Source organism: Psammomys obesus, unplaced genomic scaffold, assembly GCF_907164565.1.
Source record: "Psammomys obesus unplaced genomic scaffold, mPsaObe1.curated_primary_1811, whole genome shotgun sequence".
NCBI classification, from domain to species: domain Eukaryota; kingdom Metazoa; phylum Chordata; class Mammalia; order Rodentia; family Muridae; genus Psammomys; species Psammomys obesus.
Window position 1 is genome coordinate 8877896 of NW_026596256.1, and position 22595 is coordinate 8900490.

General features: G+C 39.0%; 3 protein-coding genes across 3 annotated transcripts in view; 1 reads left to right on the forward strand and 2 right to left on the reverse strand.

Annotated features, from left to right (window-relative positions):
* Med12l (mediator complex subunit 12L) overlaps positions 1 to 22595 on the forward strand; it is a 301905-nt gene that overhangs the window by 203812 nt on the left and 75498 nt on the right. The gene's annotated exons all lie outside the window — the stretch shown is intronic.
* On the reverse strand, positions 4287 to 6782 carry P2ry13 (purinergic receptor P2Y13). The gene is made up of 2 exons (XM_055596725.1): positions 6734 to 6782; positions 4287 to 6322 (listed from the first exon to the last, which is right to left on the reverse strand). The coding sequence occupies exon 2, from the start codon at positions 6317 to 6319 to the stop codon at positions 5309 to 5311; it is 1011 nt and encodes a 336-aa protein (XP_055452700.1). The 5' UTR covers positions 6320 to 6322; positions 6734 to 6782; the 3' UTR covers positions 4287 to 5308.
* Positions 13502 to 22595, reverse strand: part of P2ry12 (purinergic receptor P2Y12) — a 44663-nt gene continuing 35569 nt past the window's right edge. Inside the window, exons 2-3 of the mRNA XM_055596721.1 lie at positions 17156 to 17324; positions 13502 to 15470 (exon numbers count right to left, since the gene is read on the reverse strand). Of these exons, the coding sequence (XP_055452696.1) occupies positions 14416 to 15453 (1038 nt within the window). The 5' untranslated portion in view covers positions 15454 to 15470; positions 17156 to 17324 and the 3' untranslated portion in view covers positions 13502 to 14415. The remainder of the gene's footprint in view (positions 15471 to 17155; positions 17325 to 22595) is intronic.

A 22595-nucleotide genomic window follows, 5' to 3' on the forward strand; every position in this document is an offset into this window, starting at 1 on the left:
CATTGTGGTTTGCATTCCTAACCTGGGTGCAGCTTCAGAGAGCAGCCTTGTGCTCAACACATACAGGATGACTGGCCTAGTAAGCAAGTGAACCCAGTTTGGGGCTTTCATCTCCCTCCGGAACTCAGCTGGCAGGATACCCAGCTAGCACTGGGTGGCACAGGACGCTAGGATTGACCCTTTCTTCTTCAGAGGGTAGTGAAACTCATTTACATGTAGACTTCTCCCCTCTTCCTTTCCAGGGGCCACTTCCTCATCATTCCCCAGTGGGGTTGACTTAGAGGAGTTCTATTTGCCTTCATGCTAGGACACAGAGGTTATGTGCATAGAACTGTGGAAGTTCTGGTCTTGAGTCCACTTGTCTGGGTTTGATATTGATATGAGCTGTATCCCTGTTTACCATCAAAGAGATGCACACCCCATGTCAAAATTCTATCCTCCTTGTACTTTGGCTTCCTTATTCTCCTTTACCAGCAGGCAAACTCATGGGATATAATAATAGTTACAAAAGGCAGGAGGTCAGGGGAGACAGCTCCAGGTAAAGGAGGAGTTTGGATTTCTAGAACCTGCATAGAAGCTGGGTAAGTATGGTAGCCTGCCTGTAATCCCAGAGCACAGGAGTTGGCTAGCCAGGGTAGCTTGAGTTGTCGTAAACTGTAGGCTCAGCAAAGACTCTTCCCTAATACATAACGTGGGAAGTGATCAAGGGAGATGCTCTGTAGTAACCTCAGGATTTCACATGCATATTTATGTATGCTCACACAAATGCAAGCACACACGCATGCACACAGGAGCAGTCATCTTTTTAATGTGCCCAGCAGCTCAGTGCTGGCACACCACAGGCATTCAGGCATGGGAGTAGGGTGGGAAGGTCCTGGGATGAGAGGTCCTTGTTAACTTATGGGTCTGGGCTTATCAGCCAGCACTTCCTGGGCTGCCTATAGCCCACACACGAAGATGTTATTTTGGGAGAGGCAGGAATGGCGGGGTGGGTATGGAAGTTATAAAAGGTACAGGATGTATGTTAGGAAACTGAAGTTTGTGGTTTCTCTTGAGAATACTATGTCATTTAAGATAGGCTTAAAAGCCAGAGTCTGATAATAGGTCCTCAGCACCCTGCTTGTGAGCTGTGTGACTTTATGCAGGTCACCTGGCCTTTCTGTTTTTCAAGCTCATCTCTAAAAGGAAGATAATGAGAACACTTTATAAACTTCCTGGGATTGCCAAATGACAGAATGTGTTGAAAGCATTGTCTCCCTGACTGGTTAATAGGAAGTCTTAGGTAACGCATTGACATTGTTTCATTGCTCCCAGTTTTACCACAGCCATTGCTACCAGCTAGCAACCTTAATTACCTTCAGGGTCAACATTCAATATTAAATAGCTGATGCCCTTTGAGAGGGGCATCAAGTTTTATAGTCCTCTCAGCCGATTCTGGTGCCCATCGAAGCCCGTGACCCTTCTAACACATATGCTATATGCTTTTATTATTCCTATTAGGTTTTCATGTGAAGTTCAGAATGTTCAGGTCTGTTCCTTCAAATGCTTTGTAAGCCGTGCACTAACAAGGGGTAGTTTCTTGTAAACAGGTTCTGTTCATAGGTAGTAGACACGGTTTGGCCTGGGCTGTTCTGTTCTGGGTGATCCCTCCTGTTAAAATGTGTATGAGAACTGATTCTCGGAGCTCCCCTGCATGGAATGACTTCATCAGTGTCATCCGGCTCACTCCTCGGAGCCGAGAATTATCACTGCATCTCCGCCCCACCCCCGTTCCCACGTTAGAGTAACATCCTGTGGTTTCTCCAGAATGTTTTCCTGTGGGGTAATTACACTCCCATCATTTCTCCTCAAAGAAGATGTTTTGAGGCTTCACTCTAATTATCCAGTGCAAATAGTTATATCTTAGCTTTTGACAAAAGCCCTCAATTTTGCTGCGAGTTCAGCTCACACATTGCATGAAAGCTATTTTTTAAAAAGCAGCTTGGGAGTTTAAGAAAGATCTAATGCAGATTTGTGCATGTGCATATGGGGGAGCTGAGGAAGGGACGGGATTACACAGGACTGTACTGTGTCCCACAGCAATGCAAGCTTTTGAAGGATCAGCCACTTCTTTCTTTACATTCTTTCCTACTTGTTGATGGCCAAGTTATATCATCCCATTGTAACCCTACTTTTTGGTTACTTTATTGCATTTTTGAACCTACCGCTCTTCTCCACCCCAATCCCTTCCAACCCAACCAAAGATGGAGAGGAAAGATGCCAGAGATCTCTGTAGACTGCTTCCTGCTGATTAGGAGTGTCAAGTTCCTTGGGGCAAGTCCAGTCTTCATCAAGCTATCTCTAACCAGCAACCAGCAATCCAGCAACCAGCAAAAGCAATCAGCAGGAAGCACTAGCAGCAGCAGGGGGAGCAGCAGCCACAGCAGCCCCAGTTTCTCTGGGGCCTTGCCATTTTTTTTTTTTTTTACCCTCATAAGAGTCCCCAGAATTCCAACATAAACTAACTTCAGCCAGCGGAATCACATACCTGTCAGAACAGGAGACAAACTATAGTCAGCTGCTGTGGATGATCTGAAGTATCTCACACCTGGGATCAAAACAAACAAACAAACAAAAAAACATATTCCCACAACATAAATGGGTTTTAAAAGAAACCAAAATTCTCACTACCTCCCATTCTGTAAATATTCTAGAGCTTAGGGTTTGCCCTGAGAGATTAGAGGTTCACATAGGGAACTTAACTTTAAGATCGACATGACATACCTCTTTAGGATCTTGGCATCTTTGTTGTACAGATCAGGCAGTCTGATTTTGTTGCTGTTGTTTAGAGAGAGCCTTGCCACCTGAAAGAGCTAGCATTGGTGGTCTCCACACAGATGCTGGTGTGCTGGGCTTTCACAAGTGTGCACCACAACACCTGACTAAGCAACCCATCTTTGACTATGCTATTATAGTGGAATGGAGAATTTAAACTTGTGAAAGACAGATTTACTATTGAAATTATATCTGGAAATATCTTTCTTAAAAGTGTATGTATAAGTTGTAAGTCCACGTGGGGGAGATTGAAATTGTCATCAGAGCTAAACTGTATAGACTATCCGACCAAGTACGGATTGTTATCTAACAGTGTGGCTCACATACAGTAATGTATGATACAGTGTACACCGAGTCTCCTGTGACTATGTAAGGCACTCTGTGAAGGTACTATAGATTTAGTGATATGCATACTAATAAAGATAATGCCATTGTCTCATTTGAGAGACCAAGAATCTTTCTAAAGCAGAGCTTTGGCATTTGTAATATGCTGCAGTTACAGGTTTGACTTACCCAGTACTGGATAACTGAAGCATTTTGTCAGTAGCTTGAAAATTCAAGTGCTGAGCCACTTTGTCTCCTTGTTTCTTCATGCATGGTCCTTCAGAACCAGGTGGGTGGCATAATTCCTCTTTCATGCACACCGCAGGAAAGCAGCTATAGGAGCCCAAGAACTTAAGCTTTCGTTTACAAACCTTTCCTTTTATTCTTTTCAGTGCTAGGGATCAAATCCAGGATCCTGTAAATGCTACGCATGGGTTCTAACACTGAGCCGCACTACCTACCCTGGAAGCCTTCTCTGTTGATGATAAATCAGGGGGAGTTGGCTTATCTTTTCCTTTTTGTAGTCCATTATGATAAGACCTATTTGGGCTGGGCATAGTGGTAAAATGCATTCAATCCTAGCACTCTACTTGGGAGGCAAAGGCAGGTGGATCTTTGTAAATTTCAGGACAACCAGAACAAATAGTGACACCCTTTCTCAAAAAACAAAATTTAAAGCCCCTTTTGATTTGTTTTAACAAACCTTTATTAATTGCACAATGCAACCTTAAGCAAATCATAAAGCAATGTGATAAATAGTTGAGGAATGATGCCACACAGGTGAGGAAGTGAGGGCCTAATGTAGTAGTGGGAGGTTGGGCCTGTGCGATTACATGGATTAAGTGATAACAATTTTGGGCTTCACCAGTAGGCAGGAAAATGATGTGAGTCAGATGGAAGGTTATGTGCACAGTGGAGTGAGGGCAAAAACACAGCATATTAAACAGAGTGCAAAGGTCAAGGAGTGGAAGTACTGTTAGCAGATGATTCCATAAGGATAAGGACATTCTCTTGCCTCCATGGCCTTTAGGCCATGGAACGAGAGAGCCCTAGACTTTATTTGGTGGGACACGTTAGAGGAAGAGTCCTCATGTTCTCTAGAAAAGCTAAATATCAACATCCACAATGATAGAAAAACATACTTTACTTTTTTTTTTTTTTTTTTTTTTTTTTGCCACAGAGAGATCCAGGGAAGTGGATGGGCCTAAATAAAGTGAATCAGGCTTTGAAAATTTTCCCACGTTGATGTTATTAATCACAGGCCAACCATTCTATTGTTTAAATGCACCAAGTATAGTACATACTGTCTAGGATATCTGCATTCCTTTTTAATGGTGCTGGGGAGTGGGCACTTTGTAAGATACCAAAAGTCTGTGATATATCTATCTTTTTAAGAACCCTGTCCTTGGGAAATATGGTCCAGAATTTTGGCAAACTCGTATAAGAAAATGTTTAACAAAGATCCTACTGTACAGACAAACAGTGAGGCACTCTTGCCCAGGAAGATTTTGCTGGCTGACACTGACTTCCCCCTCTCAGGCTGCCCATGGCTGTGAACTGGCTTTCCCTGCTGCATGGGTCTCTTCTAGTGCTCTGTTGAGTTGTGGGAGAGACCCTTTGCACTTATAAGCAGAAAAATCTTTCGGGGTTCCTGGGGTCACTTTTGACCCACTTTGGTTCCTCAGACTACTTCTCTTTCATTCCCTGCCCTCGCTTTTCTTCCACAGGCATTGGGTGTACACGTTTGTTGGTTTATGTTCACAACTCTCAGCATTGTGAAGGCTATAAAACTCACCTTACCATTTTAGGAATCGTGTGTAAGAGAATGTGGAACGGTAGCTAGAAGGGAGGTTTTATTAGGCATATCTGTCTCCCATTAATCGTTTCCATATTACATGAATGCTCTTGAAAAGATGACATCTAGTGGCCGTTTGCTTTCCTATGCATTCTCTTAATGTTAATTCATTCTGCTTATAAATAAATCTATGTGGTTAAAATATGCATAATCTTTTCCATACTCTAGGATAATAAAAACCTAGGAAACTGTTTCCCCCCCTCCTTTTTTTCCCTGTAATGCTTAAGTGAAGTCTCCAAGGAAATGATCTTTTTGAAGTCCCATCCTTAAATAGAAGCCAAGACTTGTGTATAATTTACATGTGAGAGGAAGTTGTCAGCCTAGGGTGATATTGTCTGTCTGGCTACTGTGGTGTTCTTCGCTTGTTGCTGTTGACCTTGTCCTCCCTCTCATACATGGTACCCTTTCTGTGAACTTTTTACATAAGATTATGTAGATTAGGGGATCCATACAAATATTAGTCGTTGCCAAAAAGAGAGTTGTTTCTTTAGCAACGAACAGTTGGTTTTCTAATCTGCAGTCAGTCTTGTTGCTGGTCTGACTGTAGGTATATGGAACTTTGACAAAATGATATGGCGCAAAGCACACAAAGAAGACGGCTATGACAATAAATACCTTCACCTCCAGCCTTTTGTGCTTGCCATCCTTACTCTTACACTTTTTATAGGAGTCGTATACCTTTTTGGTAATCACTACATAAAACACTACCATCAGGACAAACACAGTCCAGAAAATGACCTGGCATGTGTGACTGACTACTTGATGCCACAGCAACCCCAGGGGGCTCTTTAGAGATGCACACTTCTTCACGGATGATGGCGTCGCTTTCTTGTTCAAGATCATGTTTGGCAGGGAGATGAAGAACATCAGGAGCCAGATGACAGTTGAGACTGTTTTTGCAAAAGCAGTCCTTTTTGCAAAAATTTTTCTAAAGGGTCTGATGATTTTGAGGAATCTGTCAAAAGCGATGAAGCCCAGCATCATGATACCTACATACATGGTCTGATACAAGACCACAGAAGAGAATTTACACACAAAACCCCTGAGCTGCCAGGGTCCAAGGTGTGAGTCAGAAAGGATCTTGAAAGGAAGCATTAGCGTCAATATCAAGTCTGCCACCAGAGTGTTTTTGAGGTAGATGATGAAAGTCGAATTGCTGGGAATATGAGTGAACACCCAGAGGGCCAAGGTGTTCAGCGCGATGCCTGCCAAGAACAAGGCCGTATAGAGGGCTGGGAATACCAGATGGGTCATCCGAGTGTCTCTGGGGCACCGCTCAGACTTGTTGAAACCCTGCATCACAGTGGTGTTGCCTGTCTCCAGCATCAGCTATTGTACATAAACATGCAGACAAAGAGAAACAAAGAGCCCTCATGACTTGGCAAATACTACTTTTTGTTAAAAACAACAACAACAACAAAAACCAGACTTCATTATTTAACACACTTAAGCAGATCTGATTTTTGGCTAGAATCTTTCAAGCACATATCTTATTTTTACTCTTTTTTAAAAGTCCCATTAATTTACAGCCTTGTGAAGTCCAAGCAGCAAGCACTATTCATTCCATGGCAGTAACAGAACCCAATTTAAGATGTAAGGATGCAGGGCAGGCTGTCTTATGTTATGTAGTGCCTTATGCTTATAGTCTATGCCTATAGACTATTATATTTAGATTTTTTTTAATTTAGGCACGTTCTGTCTTTTATAGCAAGCACATTGATAAGAAAAATTGGAACTGACCTTTGTTTGGGAAGACACTCAGCTGTATGAATGTGACAGTCATTAGCTCACTCCACAGAGAGCTTGTGAAGTAAAGGTTCTCCTTTCTTATACTGGCCTTCCTTCCTCATTTCCCCCCTGTGGGCTTCTGTAATAACCCACATTTTCTAGAACTTCTGTATCTTTAGACCTTTGGCGCATTTACCAGTAATAGTTATTGGTCTGTGTGTGCTGAAGGTTGAACCCAGGGCTTTCACTGGCTCCGCGGCCACGCCACCACTCAGCCATATTCCTAACATGTGAGATATTTTATTATACTTAATTATATGTATAAGGGGTGCATATGTTCTCAGGTGCACAGAGAGGCCAGAGGTGTTTGATTCCCTGGTGCTGGAATCACAGGTGATTGTGCACCAGCTGAAGTGGGTGCCTGGAACATGCTTTTAAACTGCTGAGCTATTTCCCCAGCCCCAAAGTTTATTTATTTATTATTATTCATGTTCAGTGACCTTATTGAATACCTCACGTGTAACAATAGGAATTAAAGTGATGAAGGAAATAGTATCAAATTACAACCAAGGAGGAGGCTAAGTCTTGATTTTAAAGTCAAGACATCTTCTGTACTCCTACAGGCTGGGCTTGCAAGAAGTTTTTATGCCGAAGGGTGGACTTTTTATATCTGCAGACATTGCTGTTTGTTTTTAATCCTGAGATCTGTGCCAGAGAAATTTCTAAGATGTGAGAACTATTATCACTGGACCTATCCATTATTTAGTATCCAGTTTAAACAAATGTTTTAAGAGCTGTACATCTCACTCCCTCATGTAACAAGTTTGAAAATATCACCTACTTTGTAGGAGTACATGGGAGGTGTAGCTATGGCATAACACTGTGCATATCAGAAAAAAAATAATAAAAATGCCAGCCACTCTCTGTTTTGGTTTTCTGAATTGTCAAATTGAGTGAAGATGTAGTATGTTACTTTTGGGAAGTCATTTTAGGAACTACCTGTATTATTGAGACTTAAAGAATTTTGTGAATCAGTGTTGGACCAAGATCGGTACAATGTTTCCTTTAAATCTCAGTGTGGAGAAAGTTGCCGTGTGTGACAGAGTGCCTCCCTGCCAGAAAGATGAAGGGAAAGGGGAAATTAGATGATCTTACAGACAATGTGTGGTTATGGCAAGTTTCACTTCATATTTCTTGCCACACAACTTGCTAGAGTTGGACTGTCCTCGAGAAAATCCTACATGACTTAGGTGAGGGTCCTGAATAAGTATATTCCACACTTGAACATTTTAAAATTGAACGCACTATGATGCCTGGGGACTTTGGTTAGCTCTAGGGAATGGGTTGTACACTTTAAAATTTTTCTCTTCAACTGAAATATATTAGGATTACACTGATATAATGGATCACAACTTAAATATAAATGTATTTGGCTTATTAAGAGGATAAAAATCTGGCAAAAATCTTTTTTTTTTTTTTTTTGGCCTAAATAGCTAATTTTGAATTTCTCAGTAGCCCCCAATCGAATTTAAAAACAAAAGTCTGGAAAGTTTCACTTTAAACAAGGAAATTCTGTACAGGATCATTTCATAATATGAGAAGTAGAAATCACATTTTGGTCAAATTTCAAAATGCCAAATGTGGGAAACTTTGAAAAGAGGAACTGATTAGCAATGGCTGTTTCTAGGGTCACAAAGGTATATTCTTTTGTTTGTGAAATACATATTGTGTGTGTGTGTGTGTTGTTATTGTTGTTCTTTTAGTCAGTTCTCTCTTTTTAACATGTGGGTCACATGCACTGAACTCTCTGTTGTCGTGGTTGTTTGTCACTAGCTGAACCATCTTTCTGGCCCTAACATAAATTCTTTTTAAATAAGCGTTTTGAAGTGCTTTGCTTGGTAAATACATTCACAATGCTGATGTTTGTTGGAAAACGTCTTCCCTTTTGAACAGCCTGTCTGAAAGCTGCTTCCTATCGCTGTGTGGAAGCACCATCTCAAAGCTTGCGTCCAAGCCTTAGTCCAGCTGTTACTTTTTGGTCATTTGGGATCTTATCTCCATTCAGTAGAAAATACTTGCCTTCTCTTTGTGATGGAAACACACAGCAGTGTCTTCTTTATACAGCTAAGGGGGTAAAGTAAGGGAGCATCCCATCACTTGCTTAGAATGATGCCTGTCATGGGAGATGTCCTGCAAGCTTACTGAGTCAACTAAAAAGAAAACAAAAATGCGGTGGGTTTAGTTCATGAAAGCCAGGAAGGAAGAACTAAAAAAAAAATAATTTTTTTTTTCAATGAAGTCTTGGAATTTAGAAACCTGTCAAGAGGGAATAAACTAAAGATTGGAATTCTACTATGCACCAAGGAAATACTCAAAAATAATAAAATGAAAATAGCTGTGTTATTATAGGTAAATATATGATAGTCCTCACAATATCAAGAGGCTAGCCTTATTTTAGAGTTGAAAAATCAAAATGCAGAAATTAAGAATTTTCCCAGAATAGTGCAAACCCACCACTGGTCCCAGGGGTTGCACTTAGAGCCTGGCTTGCCCTAGCCCCACATCTGCTCCTGGGAGCATGACAGGATGAGACCTTATGCCAAGAGTCGGTTATTGATACAGGAAAAATAAAAATCTATGATGTTAAACAAACTTGTAGTTTTGTCTGCTACAAACTCAAGTTGGGAATCCAAATTGTCCAATTGATATGGTTAGGAAGGAGCCAGGGCAAACTGTAATGGAAATTGTGTGTTTTTACTGCCCTTTCTAGCCTTTCAGGATTTCTCCTTTGGATCAAGGTTAAGAATGAAAGGACTTCTGTTGATGTAGTTAACATGTATCACATAAATAATATCTGAAAAGTTGAAGTGTTTGCTTTCATTTGGGATGAAAACTGAAGTGGGAACTCCTATATTCATAGAAAAGACCTCTCGTTTCCTCTGAAATGGACTGAGGTACTTTCCTTAGATTGTGTGAAATTGTTTTAAACTTTCCACATTAGCAAAACCAAGAGTGATAATAAGTTAAACAAACTGTGTAGTTTACAAGCAGATATCCTGAACTATTGAGAAATGAAAACCAGTATTAGAAAAATCTCTTCAGTTAATTGGAAACAGACAATAAATCCAAATAATACTTGCAATGTTTAATATTTCATTACAAGTTTTTATCATAAAAGAAAGCATATATTTAAAAATTCAAGTACATGGGGGATGGCTCAGTAGGTAAAGCACATGTCACACAAACATGGAAGCATCAATATAGGTTCCCAGAACCCATATAAAGCTAGACACAGTATTGTGTAAATGTCATTCCGGTACTCCTATAGTGAGATGGGGACGTGGAAACAGGAGAATTCCCTAGAAGCTTGCAGGCCAGTTATCTGGTATATGCAGCAGTGAAAAATAGATGCTATCTCAAACAATGTGGCAAATGATGTCTGACACCTGAAATGTCACACATGATACCTACATGGACCTATATGTATGCCATGGTATACATAGGCCCACACTCACGTGGACACCCATATGCACACAAACACACCCAGACACATCCATCATGTACACAAACACACACATAACTATTTTAAAAACTCCAAGTAACAATGTGTAGATAGCAGGAAGTGAAGGTTGATCTGTATTTATACTGTGTGCAAGTATTTTTGCTTATTTAAATAAGCTTAAGTTGGATTTTTGTTTTAGTCTACATATACACTGATCATCATAATAAACATGACTTCCCCATATTTATTTAAGCTGCTATTGAAGGACATTTAATTTGTTTGATTTTCCCAGCCATTACTGCTGAACATAAATATTGATATGTTCTTCTATGTTTGTTTCAACGAATTTGTAAAAATGGCTGGATTAAGGATGATATATCAAAATGTCACATGATATTTTAAAAAATGTTTTAATAAAGAGTGTAACAATTTATATTCCCATTAAAGATAGGCTTCTGTAATCCGTACTAAAATATTTTTAAGTCAATTAGAAAATTGCAAGTAAAATACGCTGTGCCATTTAAGTATAAACTTATATAACGCCATATTTCCCTTCATTTTCATATTGTTCACTTACTTTCCTTTTGGAAATTGCCTTCTGGTGTTTTCTCCATTTGGCTAAATTCACCCATTTCTTGGTGCTTGTGATTACAGCTGTGTTTCTACACCTTCAGTTCTCACAGGTGACCCTAATCCTACCGGGGCCATTGGTCACAAACTGAAATCCCTGCCTTGGTGGTGAGCGGGTTCTGTCTCTGATGTTTATTCCTGTTGTAAAGTAGTGAATCAAGTGTTGGCAAATTTTAAACAGTTTTTGTAGGCATGCTTTTTAACTATTTTGTTGAGTATTCTTTTTTAAAATTTATTTATTTCTTTATTAATTACAGTTTATTAACTTTGTATCCCAGCTGTAGCTCCCTTTGATCCGCTCGCCCTGAGGAGGGAACTGCCTAACCAGGCCACAGAGGAAGACAATGCAGTCAGTCCTGATGAGACCTGATAGGCTAGGGTCAGAGGGAAGGGGAGGAGGACCTCTTCTATCAGTGAACTTGGGGAGGGGCAGGGAGGAGATGAGGGGGGCCCAATCCCCCCTGATTGGGGGGAGATGAGGGAGGGGGCTACAGCAAATTATCTTTTTTAAAGGCCCATGGAATTAAGTGGTCCAGGCTGATTGGTCTTCCTTGCCACAGCCCTGCCCTACCGATGTTACAGCATGTGTGTCTCAGACATACAGCCTGCATGGTGTGGCTGTGTTGTTGGGAAGTCTCACAGTGGGCACTGGAATTTCCATGTGACACAGAATGAATTCTTAATATGAAGAGCGTCTTTAGACCATCGGCTCCTCATAAACAAGTGATGAACTGGGATCTGTAAGCAGGGCATGTGGTTCGGCAAAGCCTGCTCAGTTGCTTTCTGTGAGAAACCTGAGAAAAAAGCCCTGCCACTAGCATCCTTAGGCCCAGTCACTGAGCTATGGGACCAGGGCTACATTTTCTTGGATCATCTTTTCAACTCTTCACTTATACCAGATTTGTTTTTACTTAAGAAAATTAAGTGGAAATGTGAGATGTGGTGATTTTTATGTATGTCAAAGTTTTTGCAGCTGGAGATAGTGACATGTTCTCTGTACATGTATGTAGGCATTTGAAAATACTGATATTTAAGTCTGTTGGCTTGGGGAAGTTTATTTTGCTTTAGATGGGGTCATCCCTGGCAGGCTTGGAGTGGGTGGGCTGTATAGACCAGGCTGTTTTTGAACTAAAGTGATCCTCTACTTTACCACTGAATGTCTTGAATATAAGCACAAGCCACATGGCTGTCTCTCAGACTGCCTTGAATGGGTTCAGGTTGACTTAGGAGTATGTGGTACCTAGTACCTTAAAGAAATCCAGCCTCTCCTGATGAGACCTAATTGACTAGGATCAGAAGGAAGGAAAAGAAGACCTCCCCTATCTGTGGACTTGGGGAGGGGCATACATGCAGAGGGTGGAAGAAGGGAGGGATTGGGACGGAGGAAGGAGGGAACCACAGGGGGGATCCAAAGTGAATTAAGCGTAATTAATAAAGAATTAAAATAAATAAAAAAGAAATCCAACAATGTGATGTAGGGTTCAATCTAAAATTTCATGCTGTGTATACATAACCATAAAATATTGGTAATTCCAAACACCTTGCAGTTCTTTTATTAAAATGTCTTAATCCTATCAGCATTATTTGCCTGTCTTCTTGTAGAAAAATATCACAGTAAATTAGTACACCCACAAAGGAGGCTTGTTCAGGCTGTCTGTTCCCCCGGCAGTCTCTTCGCATGTACACACTGAATTCATGGGACCTTGACAAAGAGCTCTTATAAACTTCCCATTGCACACTTGGGCAGTTTGAATGGCGGCTGCTGCCCATTATTTATCTCATGTTCAAAATAAATTTTGATGGAGATAGTCAGTTGCTAGATTCCCTTTGCTGCCCACATTCTGATATTCTTACAAACCAAAAAGTATATGTCTAGTTGTAGAATGAAGTACTATGGCAGAAATGACACTAGCTGTTTGTTCTGTACTCTGTCATAGATCTAATATGTTCCCTTTTTTATATTACAGTGTTGGAGATTGAAATTGTGTCCCTTGTATTGCTAGGGAAGAGCTCTCTCTTTGAGCTGTATCCCTAGTCTGCTTATTCACATTTTTGACAGTCTCTACATCCATCTCCAACATCTTGTTCTCACTGTAGCTGTGCAGAGTAGGAGTACAGCCACCTGGGAAGAGATGCCACATTATGAGTTACATACCCTTAGCTTTGTACCAAAATAGATCTCAGTTAGTTGTGCTGGGTTTTCGGAACAGTACTGAGGTTTAACAAAACTTGTCTATAGTATAATCTACCTTTAGCATTTCTTGCAAAATATAGTTGGATACTAGGCTTTATGCCATCTTCTGCTGGAGAATCACCTGTAAGGAGCATTAATAATTGAGACAACTTATTTGAACTTCCACACATTAGATACTTTGCTTATATTAAAGCTATCAAGGAGGACCCCAATTTAGCCTTCTTGCTTATATGCATAAATTGAAGTGTCACACCAAACCCAAGAAATATGCATCAGTTCTGTGTTGTTAACAAATTAAAAGACAATGTCAACTATGAAATATATGAAATCTGACTACATGCCTCATCCCCTTTACCATTACACAGGATCTTATAAACATGATGTTATTTTTTTTCTGAAGAGACCACAGAATATGTAATAAAGCTGTACTGGCCACAAGTCGTAAATAGATTTACTCTTTAATATAGGTGAAGAAGGTTGATCCATTGTAGCTAATACTTTTGAACAAAGAAATTCCAACAAAATGATACAGAATAAATGCAATTTATCTGTATCATACACATGATTACAAACAGATAATAGCAAATGCTTTTCATATTAATAGATGTTTGGCAATTATAGTTACTTTTTTTCTTACTAAGAAGTGTTTTTCTCTCTCAAGTAGGAGGCATTTCCAAAGTTAGTTATTGAAGATAAGTGCCAATAATGGCACTGTACCTGGTAAACTCAGAATTTCAGTGAAACTGCTTCTTTCTAGTGTTAAGGAAGTAGTAATCTTTTAAAATATTAGAATGTTATAATAGTTTACTCTCTTTACATTAATTATTTTATTCATTATGTTTCTTCTCAAAGGAAAGATACATCTTTAAACCTCTACTAACTTAATGAACATTCAGGCCTCATCCAATGTCATTTGATTTGGTTTAAGTCGCTCTGTACATTTGTGTTGTCCTTGTTGTTTTAAATGAGAAGTCAGTAGTTATCATGCTTGATGTATCAGATCAAACATAATTTTTCACTTTTTAAAAAATAATAATTGTGATTGGTTATGTATTATCACAGGACAGTGGGCATTACATTTCATGGTTGTTCGTTTTGTAGAAACTAGTTAAATAATTAATTCTTTGTGGGTTTGCCCGCAGTATAGCAATGCGATGTAGTTGATTTTATTGTATGACTGAAGATTAGAAATTTTTTACCTTATATTTTATTTTATATATGTATATATTCTGGAAAAGTAGATAAAGATTATTTCCCCAGTTTATTGCCTATTTCAAGAGCCATTAACTCAGCTTCTTTTTAGTGAGTGTTAATATTTTTGTGTGGTGATTGCCTTGGAGGAGACTGAAGCACCGTTTGGGTAACGGTTTACATTGGTGTCTCCTCGCTTGGGTCTCCACCTTCCTGCCCTTTCTTCTTGTTTTCTCCAGGTGGTGGCGTAGAGCTTGAGCACCTCAGCATGCTTGTCAGGGAGTTTCTGAAAGACTTGCAAAGGAAAAAATAAATGAATGGATCGAGGCAGGCATTCAAGGACGTCAGCCACAGGGTGCTCTCTTTCACATAGAACAGAGCGTTTTCAGCAGCACAGTCAAAGACGGCCCGGGTCTGGCTCAGGGTGTAGGGAATCCGTGCAAAGTGGAAGGGAACAAAACAAATAAAGAAGACAGCAATGATGATGAAAACTTTGATGTTCACCTTTTTCCTGGGAACTTTGGCTGACCCCCTTGTTCTTACATAGGAGCGATAGAGTTCTTTCGTAATGAGACTATAACAAACAATGACAATTAAAAAATTAATCCAGAAAATGACTTGGCAGATGTAATTGACTATTTCATGCCAGACCAGACCAAACTCTGACTTTAAGAAGGAACATTTCGTTATGTCTTTATCTTTTGGCCTCCTGTTGGTGAGAATCATGTTAGGCAGCGAGAGTAAGAACATGAAGGCCCAGATGACAACAGAAAGAATCTTCGCACCCAAGAGATTGCTGGGATTGGAAGTTTTAAATGGCCTGGTGGTCTTCAGGTAGCGGTCGATGGTTATCAGTCCAAGGAATGATATGCTGATATACATTGTAAAATAAAATGTGACCGAGGTAACTTGGCACACCAGGGTTCTCAGAGGCCCGGCTCCCAGTTTGGCATCACTAAGAATTTTGAATGGAAAAGTTAGAATCATGAGAAGATCAGAAATGACTGTGTTCTTGAGAAAAATAATGAAGTTGGATTTACTGCGGATTTGAAAGAAAATCCTCATTGCCAAGCTGTTCGTGATGAGCCCAGCAAAGAACAGGACGGTGTAGAGCAGTGGGAAGAGGACCTGGGTAATCTTGTAGTCTCTGCTGCAGAGGGTGCTGTTCCCCAGGGAGGAGGAGGAGTTGACCGTGGTGGTGTTGACACCAGGCATCTCCACGGTGCTGGTTCCTAGAGTAGAGACAGTGAGGGTGCTTACACTTAGCCATTGGCTTAGTAGCTATCTCTATACATAATTTTTAGAAGCACAACCTTGCTTAGAACTTGACCTTTCTGATCTTTATTGTGGCAGTTAGTAGGAATTAATAGAACGCCAAATCCCTGAATATTCCGTCTAAACAAATAGTCCATCTCTGGCAACATAAAATGATGTGAAATGCGTTGTGTGTGTTTATGGGAACCTTGAGTTTGTTTCTGTTGAATGTTGTATTTCATAGCCTGTTGTCATGGTGCCAGCCCTCCTGTACTTACTTTGAAAAACCTTATGGAATGTTCTCTAATGATGCTCATCTTTCCCCTCATCTTCTTTCTCTGTAGCCTTTTGTTTCTGATTGCAGCTTTCCTCCCTCTGTGCCCCTGTTCCAGGTTTCACTCTTTAGTATAATTGATGAATTCAGTGGAGAAGTGACTGATTATGAGTTAGAATTGTAAATGAAAAAGCTCAAAGAAATTGGCATAAAGTCACTGTTGGGAAATTTATTCAATAAATTAAGTAGTAAATTATAAAAAATAAAAACCCGAAAAATATTCCTGTGTACTGGGGAAAGATTTCTGCCTATGCTCAGACATGCCATCTACTATTAGCCTCACAGAAACTCATTATGTGGCTTAGAGGATTTTTAGCCCATGCATTTTTCATTTTCAACTTGTATGTATATTTGAAGGTTGTATGTATTTTTTAATATCATTCAGTGTGAATCCTAAAACAACAACAACAGTAATAATAATAATAATGAAGGCAACAGCCTTTGTATGTGTGATCATTACTCGACATTTCTTAAAGCAGCAAGAGCATCATTCTCAGATTTATGGCATATTTAATGTTAGCTAAAATAAAATAGCAGAAATCAGTCCCTGTCTGGCTTCCTAGGTTGTCACACAAGAGACAGCTTAAATAATAGTAGCAGTTGACTTTAATATGTTATAGGTGGCATCTAGCTTGAAATTTAAGATGGAATTTAAAACTTTTCAAAGTTCCATCAAACAAAATGATTTCTCATAAAACGGGATTTCTCATATTCAAGTATACAGTTTAAAAACCCTTCATAACTCCCTTCATAACTCCCACATAAGATTTAACACGATAAATGAAGATAGCAGGTCCTCCCTCCAGATGTCATTGGAGTTCTTTAATTACTGAAAAGAATGCAGTTAAGAATATCTCCCGGAGGTTGACCTTGTTGCTTTGCGCCTTAGCCTCTCATTCAGCACCTCAGACATGAAGGAGAACCACTGAATTCAACCCTCTTTGCAATCGTTAGTTCCTCTTAATTCATTCCTATCTGTTCTGATAACTCTAACTTAGGAATGCTCATTGTGTATAGTAGGTAAATCATTGAACAACTGTCTTGACATTGGAAATTTCCATTCCTTTTATCTGTATTTAATTCTCATTTTAGAGTCAAAGCGTCAACATTTTTCCATGCTTGGCATATTTTTATTGAAGAACTTAATCTCCCATACCACTAAGACTAGTACCTTAGTTTTATTAATTCAAACACATGCTATTATTCCAAACACATGCTTCTGACTTTATTAATTGCTATATAAGGTTTTCAATTTCAAGAACAAACTTGGAAAATATACATATATTTCATAGTATATGTAGATTTCTGTCAAATGCAATATAACATTACCTGGTTATTCTGTTGGATCTGAAGCGTTTGAGTGTCTCCGGTAATACCAGCCAGTTAGTAAAACTTGCAGAGTGGCATGTGGTGTTTTCCTCTCGGTGACTTAGTTCAGTTGCCAAACCCCTCTGTGGTAGAGAATCTGCCGAGTTTCAGCAGTGCAGTCTTGCGTGTTCTAGACAGGAATAAAGGGATAGGGAAGAAAGACCATCTCAGTAAGGCACTACCTTCCATGCATATTCAGAGCTGTGCAGACTCAGAGTCTGTCTGTTTTTAGGACTTCTGTTTTTATTTCGTGGAAGATAATAGGCTGAAGGTGGCTGAGAAAAAATCATCTGTTAAAAGGCAATTTAAGATGCTGTGGTTTTCTTTTTTTTTTCTAAAACCTGTAACAGAATCATTATAGTGGAGGGTTTTGCTTATTAGTTTGCTTTTTGGCTATTTTCCATGAAAATAAATGATAAATCCTAGTTGGGATGAAGTCTTCTAAAGCTGTTCACAGAGAAGGTTGCAGGTTTGCCCTTGCAGATGTCTGTTCATCTGAAAGCATACTGTGCTCGCAGTGGACAATGTGTCACTGTCTGACAGGTAATTCTATTATCTCAAAATGTGCGCTCCCTTGGGGAGAGTGGGCCTGCTGCTTAGCGTTTTATCCCAGTTCATAATGTCATTATTTACAGTCTGTGTTTGATTATCGTCTTTGTGGGTAGAACAGCACCATCCCATTATAGACTATTAGACTCCCAAATCACATTAGGAAAGAAAGCAGTTGTGTCCCCTGCCAGGCTGGTTGCATGAAACAGCCTTCATGGTATTGGTGACTAGAACGCAATACTAAAGAAACGTTGTCCATTATTTAAGTTTATGCGTAATGATGATATTGAATTAAACCATCTTTGTAACACTGCTATATGCAATTCTTTAAATTTTAAGCTAAAAAGGCAAAAATAAACACTTGGAGTGAAATTGTAAGATAAATTTGTGACTGCTTTATGTTTATGTAAATATTTCTGGCTCCCATATTTAGAGAGAAAGCACGAGCCGTGTGCAGCATCTCCAACTGAAATGGCTATTTGCAATAAAACCACTTGAGTAGGTGCCTCTACTAGGAGCGTATATTTTATTTATTTGGAAGTTTGAGTGTGTGTACACTTGTTAAATCGATTTGATGGTGCGCCATGGCATCATGGCAGCTCAGCATGACGAACATTTGTTTAAAATGTGTATTTAGGGGTATGTAGTCTCTAGGAATCAGAAACCCCCATTTGTATTTAAACTTCCTTCTGTGATGCGTAGGCACACTGAAGAGTGGCACCCACTGGGTTATATTAACACAGAACTTTTATTGTCATTAAAATGTGAAATCAAGCTATTAATCTCATTCACTTTAGTAACATTCAATTGCATACTAACTGCAATGTTTCCAACACACAGAAAGAAGTATTGGTTTAATCTTCAACTTTCTGAAATGTCTATGAGGTTGTTTTTACCTTTGTATATAAACAAAGCCAGTTTAACTTATCTTATATGTTGGTTTGGATATCTGAAATACTTTATAAAAGGAACTTTATGCTTTAAAATATTAATTGCCAACATTTAATTTCTTATACTACCATGAATTAACCCACTTTTATTATATTAGTCAATACTCATTTTATCATTTTCTGAATGAAGGAAACTGAGTAAAACATTTAGATTAATTGGAGACCACATTCAGAGCCACCCCTGTCTCTGAGGCTGTCTCCATGACATCTATGTAGTCTCTTTCCTCTTCAGAGCCCAGGAGTGAGAACTGAATGATGTGTGGAATGGCTGGACTCCCCTTTGATCAAATAAGCAATATGCTTGCCTTTATACCAAATTCTAAACTCTGGGATTTTTATAGTGTTTCTGAGGTCTCTGTTAAATCTTCTGAAGGAGAATTATAGATTACCTTTACCTTAAAAGAAAATTAATTCAAAATTCCTAAGTCTTTCTTACTGAAAAAAATTTTTTTCAAATCCCTAAAACATTCTTAGTAGAGATTTGAAGAATAAAAATAACTGACCTTAGCCTACTTCAGCTTTCCTCTGAGGTAACAACTAAAAACACCTCTCTCTGAACCTTCTCATATTTTCTTATTGGGGACAATTGCCAATTTCCCCTTTGATCACCTGACCATGAAAGTGACTAAAATATTTAGTCAGAAAGTGTCTTATCCTAGAACTCTGTATTATAGTATAATTTGTTGGGCACATCATCCTCTCCCTATCAATAAATAAAATCATCACATACTGTTTATAATTGTATTATTGGGAAATGAAATTTAATTTGTTTATTTTCTAACAGATAATTTGGAAAATTGAACAGAATTTTTATTTTAAATGGTTAATTATTTTGCCAAATCTGTTGGGGATAATTCTTTCTGCTCATCTGAAATTTATTTAATTCAAATAGTATGACTGTGATGCCAGGAGGCCATTCCTTGAAGTGCACGTGGTCCTTGTGCATCTAGGTTTGGGCAGGAGGATGAAGATATAATTAGACATTTGATTATCAGTTGGGATCTTTCAACTGTCATGACTTTTATCATTTTGGTAAATTTTTGATTGAAGACATACATTATATTGATGCATGATTCTGTTAGTTTGCTTAGTTTTATTGGTCATAGTAAGTTAGGTAATGTAAACATTAGCTTTCAAAAATAAACAATCCTGGGCATTGGGAATATTTAGCAAGAAGTCTGTGTCTTATATTTCAAGTACCCACCAACCTTATCCTTGCTTGAAAGAAGAGAAATGGCGTTTCGTGGACTCTGCACAAGTATTCCCTTCAAAAATAAGTTATCTGTTTTCTTGATTTGTAAAAAAGGGTGCTGTCATTTAGGAACAGTTACCAATGAAAAGAAGTGGCCAACTATTCGGTCCTGGAGCTTTACGTTTCTCACTTCTCTATCTCCGTACTTCTGTTTTCCTGAATTTTAGTTCCTGTGCTTGGGTAAAGCACTGTTTTTGTCTTTCCTGTTAATCTAGACTTCTCCCACCTCTCACCAGTAATCTGCTCTGAAAACAATATCCTTTATGATGGCTTCTTTATAGGTGTCATAACTCTGAAACGAGAGTTAGCTGTTTATTACCCAAAACAAGTTTTCTCTTAAACTTGTTCTTCATGCCCAGCTTCTTGTAAACTTGAGTCTCTTTTCTGCCACCCCTCCCCCTCACTTCTTTCATAGCAACACTTCAGTGCCTTGCTTCCTGCTGTGCTACCTTCACTACTATGGAGAAACTTCTCTTTTGTAGTATTCATGTGTTTTTGGTTAAAAAAAAAAAAATCAAAGATATCACATCTAGCTTGACTCTTTACCTTCATTTAGTCCCTATTGGACTATTGGTTGATGGTTGTTATTATTGTGTCTCCTGGCCTGATTTCTAGACCATGCATGGTTAGATCATTTTAGTAAGTGAAGAAGCACATGTAAGCATCATTTAATGGCTTGATGGTATTCTCGAATACCCCATCTACCTACTTTTCTTACCTATGTAGAATTGTGGAGGTTTTGCACCTCTCTCAGGACTTACTGCTCCCATTACTGCCTCACCTGTGACCTGCATTAGTGCTGCATCAAACCAGATACACATCAACCGTACATTTTCATACATATTTTTTTTCTTCAACAACCTTTTCAGATGGATTCAGTGAAATCCAGAGAAATACATACTCACCCACTAGACCTTGATGTCTGACCCTTTTCTCCTCAGGTGCCTCTAAGATGTCTACTTTTTGTTTCTCATCCCCACAGCTAATACCTAGTCTACCACACAAACATTAACTTTCTGTTGGTCTCTCACATCATCAACATTTTTAGCATTTTAACAGCCAACTTGTTTCCTACAAAACAATGATATTGTCTTCTTTCCTTCCCATATGTCTTTTTTAATTTTTATGTTTCTTCCTTAGTCTACTGACTTCCTTTGTGCTTGTTACACTCACCAAGCATTAAGAGCCAATTTGGTGCTTACAAAAGAGAATAATAGTGAACTCAGGAAGACAGTGGTTAATGCCACACAAACAAAAAAAAGCAATAATCTAGAAAATAAGTGAATTATGTGTGATGAGCACTTTTGGGGCATTGCATGTGCATTATGTCTTGTTTATTCTCACAAATCCCTAAATGGAAGATGGCATGACACTGTCTTCAGGAGAGGAGTCTGAGACTAGGAATTAGGTTGCTTACCCAGGATTATGGTTGACTTAGAGCATCATGACTACAATACATTCTAAGCTCTCTCAGCCCTCAGGGTGGTACACCATGTTTCTGTGGCTGTCCTGAGTTCTCGTCAGTGTGTGGATCCTTTTATCTCTTAGCAACCCTGCTTGGACCTCTCTAGATCTTTTTGGGCACCTGGAACATGAAGAATTAGCAGAGAGGCACAGAAAGAGAAGTCAACAGGATATGCAAATGTGTATTATTTCGAGCACTTTATGAAAAAAGTGAAACCAGGGTAACTGAGTTGTGGCCTGAAGGCGAGTGTGTGCTTGAGGGGAAAAATTTGCCAGAGTTGGAGAGTGAGCATAGTACTTATTCACCGGCTGTAGACGCATGGCGTTTGCTCATGTATGCAGAGAACACACAGTTCTTTGTGTGACATTGACATTCCCCACCTCTGAAGGGGTTTTTGGAGCCATTAGTCATGATGAACAAATGTGGTTTATTTCTCTGGGAGGACCTCTCTAGGATCAGAGGCAATGCCCTTTGCAGTGGGATGCCTTAGCATGAACACTGTTGCATAAAGAGGGAGATGTGTGGAAAGGTCCAACTGAAAAATAAATAAATAAAAGGAAAACAAAACATGCCAGGGTGAAATTAAAATTTAAAGTAGTCATGAGAGTGAGGATACAACTTAGATGCTCACATTTGGGTAAGGGTAATTTGAACCTGTGCTGGATGCCTGTTCATTACTCAACACCTCAGAAATGTATTTTCTCACAAGGAAAAAAAAGTAGTGCTTGATTTACCATTCTCATATGGGGAGCTAGGGCCTAAAATGAAGAGTGGTCTTCTCAGATGATGTATTTCTAGCTTCTTGGTTCACACCTGGTGATCCTCCTTAAAATTTCCTGTTTTGTCATCTAGAAATAAATACTAATACATCTTATCCAGTCATGTTGTAGTAAGTGTCGTATTTTTTTCTGAAGGTTATTTGAGCAAGGTTACTTTTTCTTGAATATCCTAGCAAGAATTTTTTTTTTTTTCTAAATATAAGACACACACTTTTTTCCTGTGTATCTAAGACCAAGCTCACTAATGAAATGATATTTTCTTTAAGGACATCATATCATCATTTTATGCCATGTTCAAACTTAGACAATGAAAAATCTTTCAGTAGCCACTTACTCTGTAGGGTACGCCCACATCAAATGCTTCAGGTCAGCTGTCACTTTTTTTGTTTTTTAAATTTTTTACTTT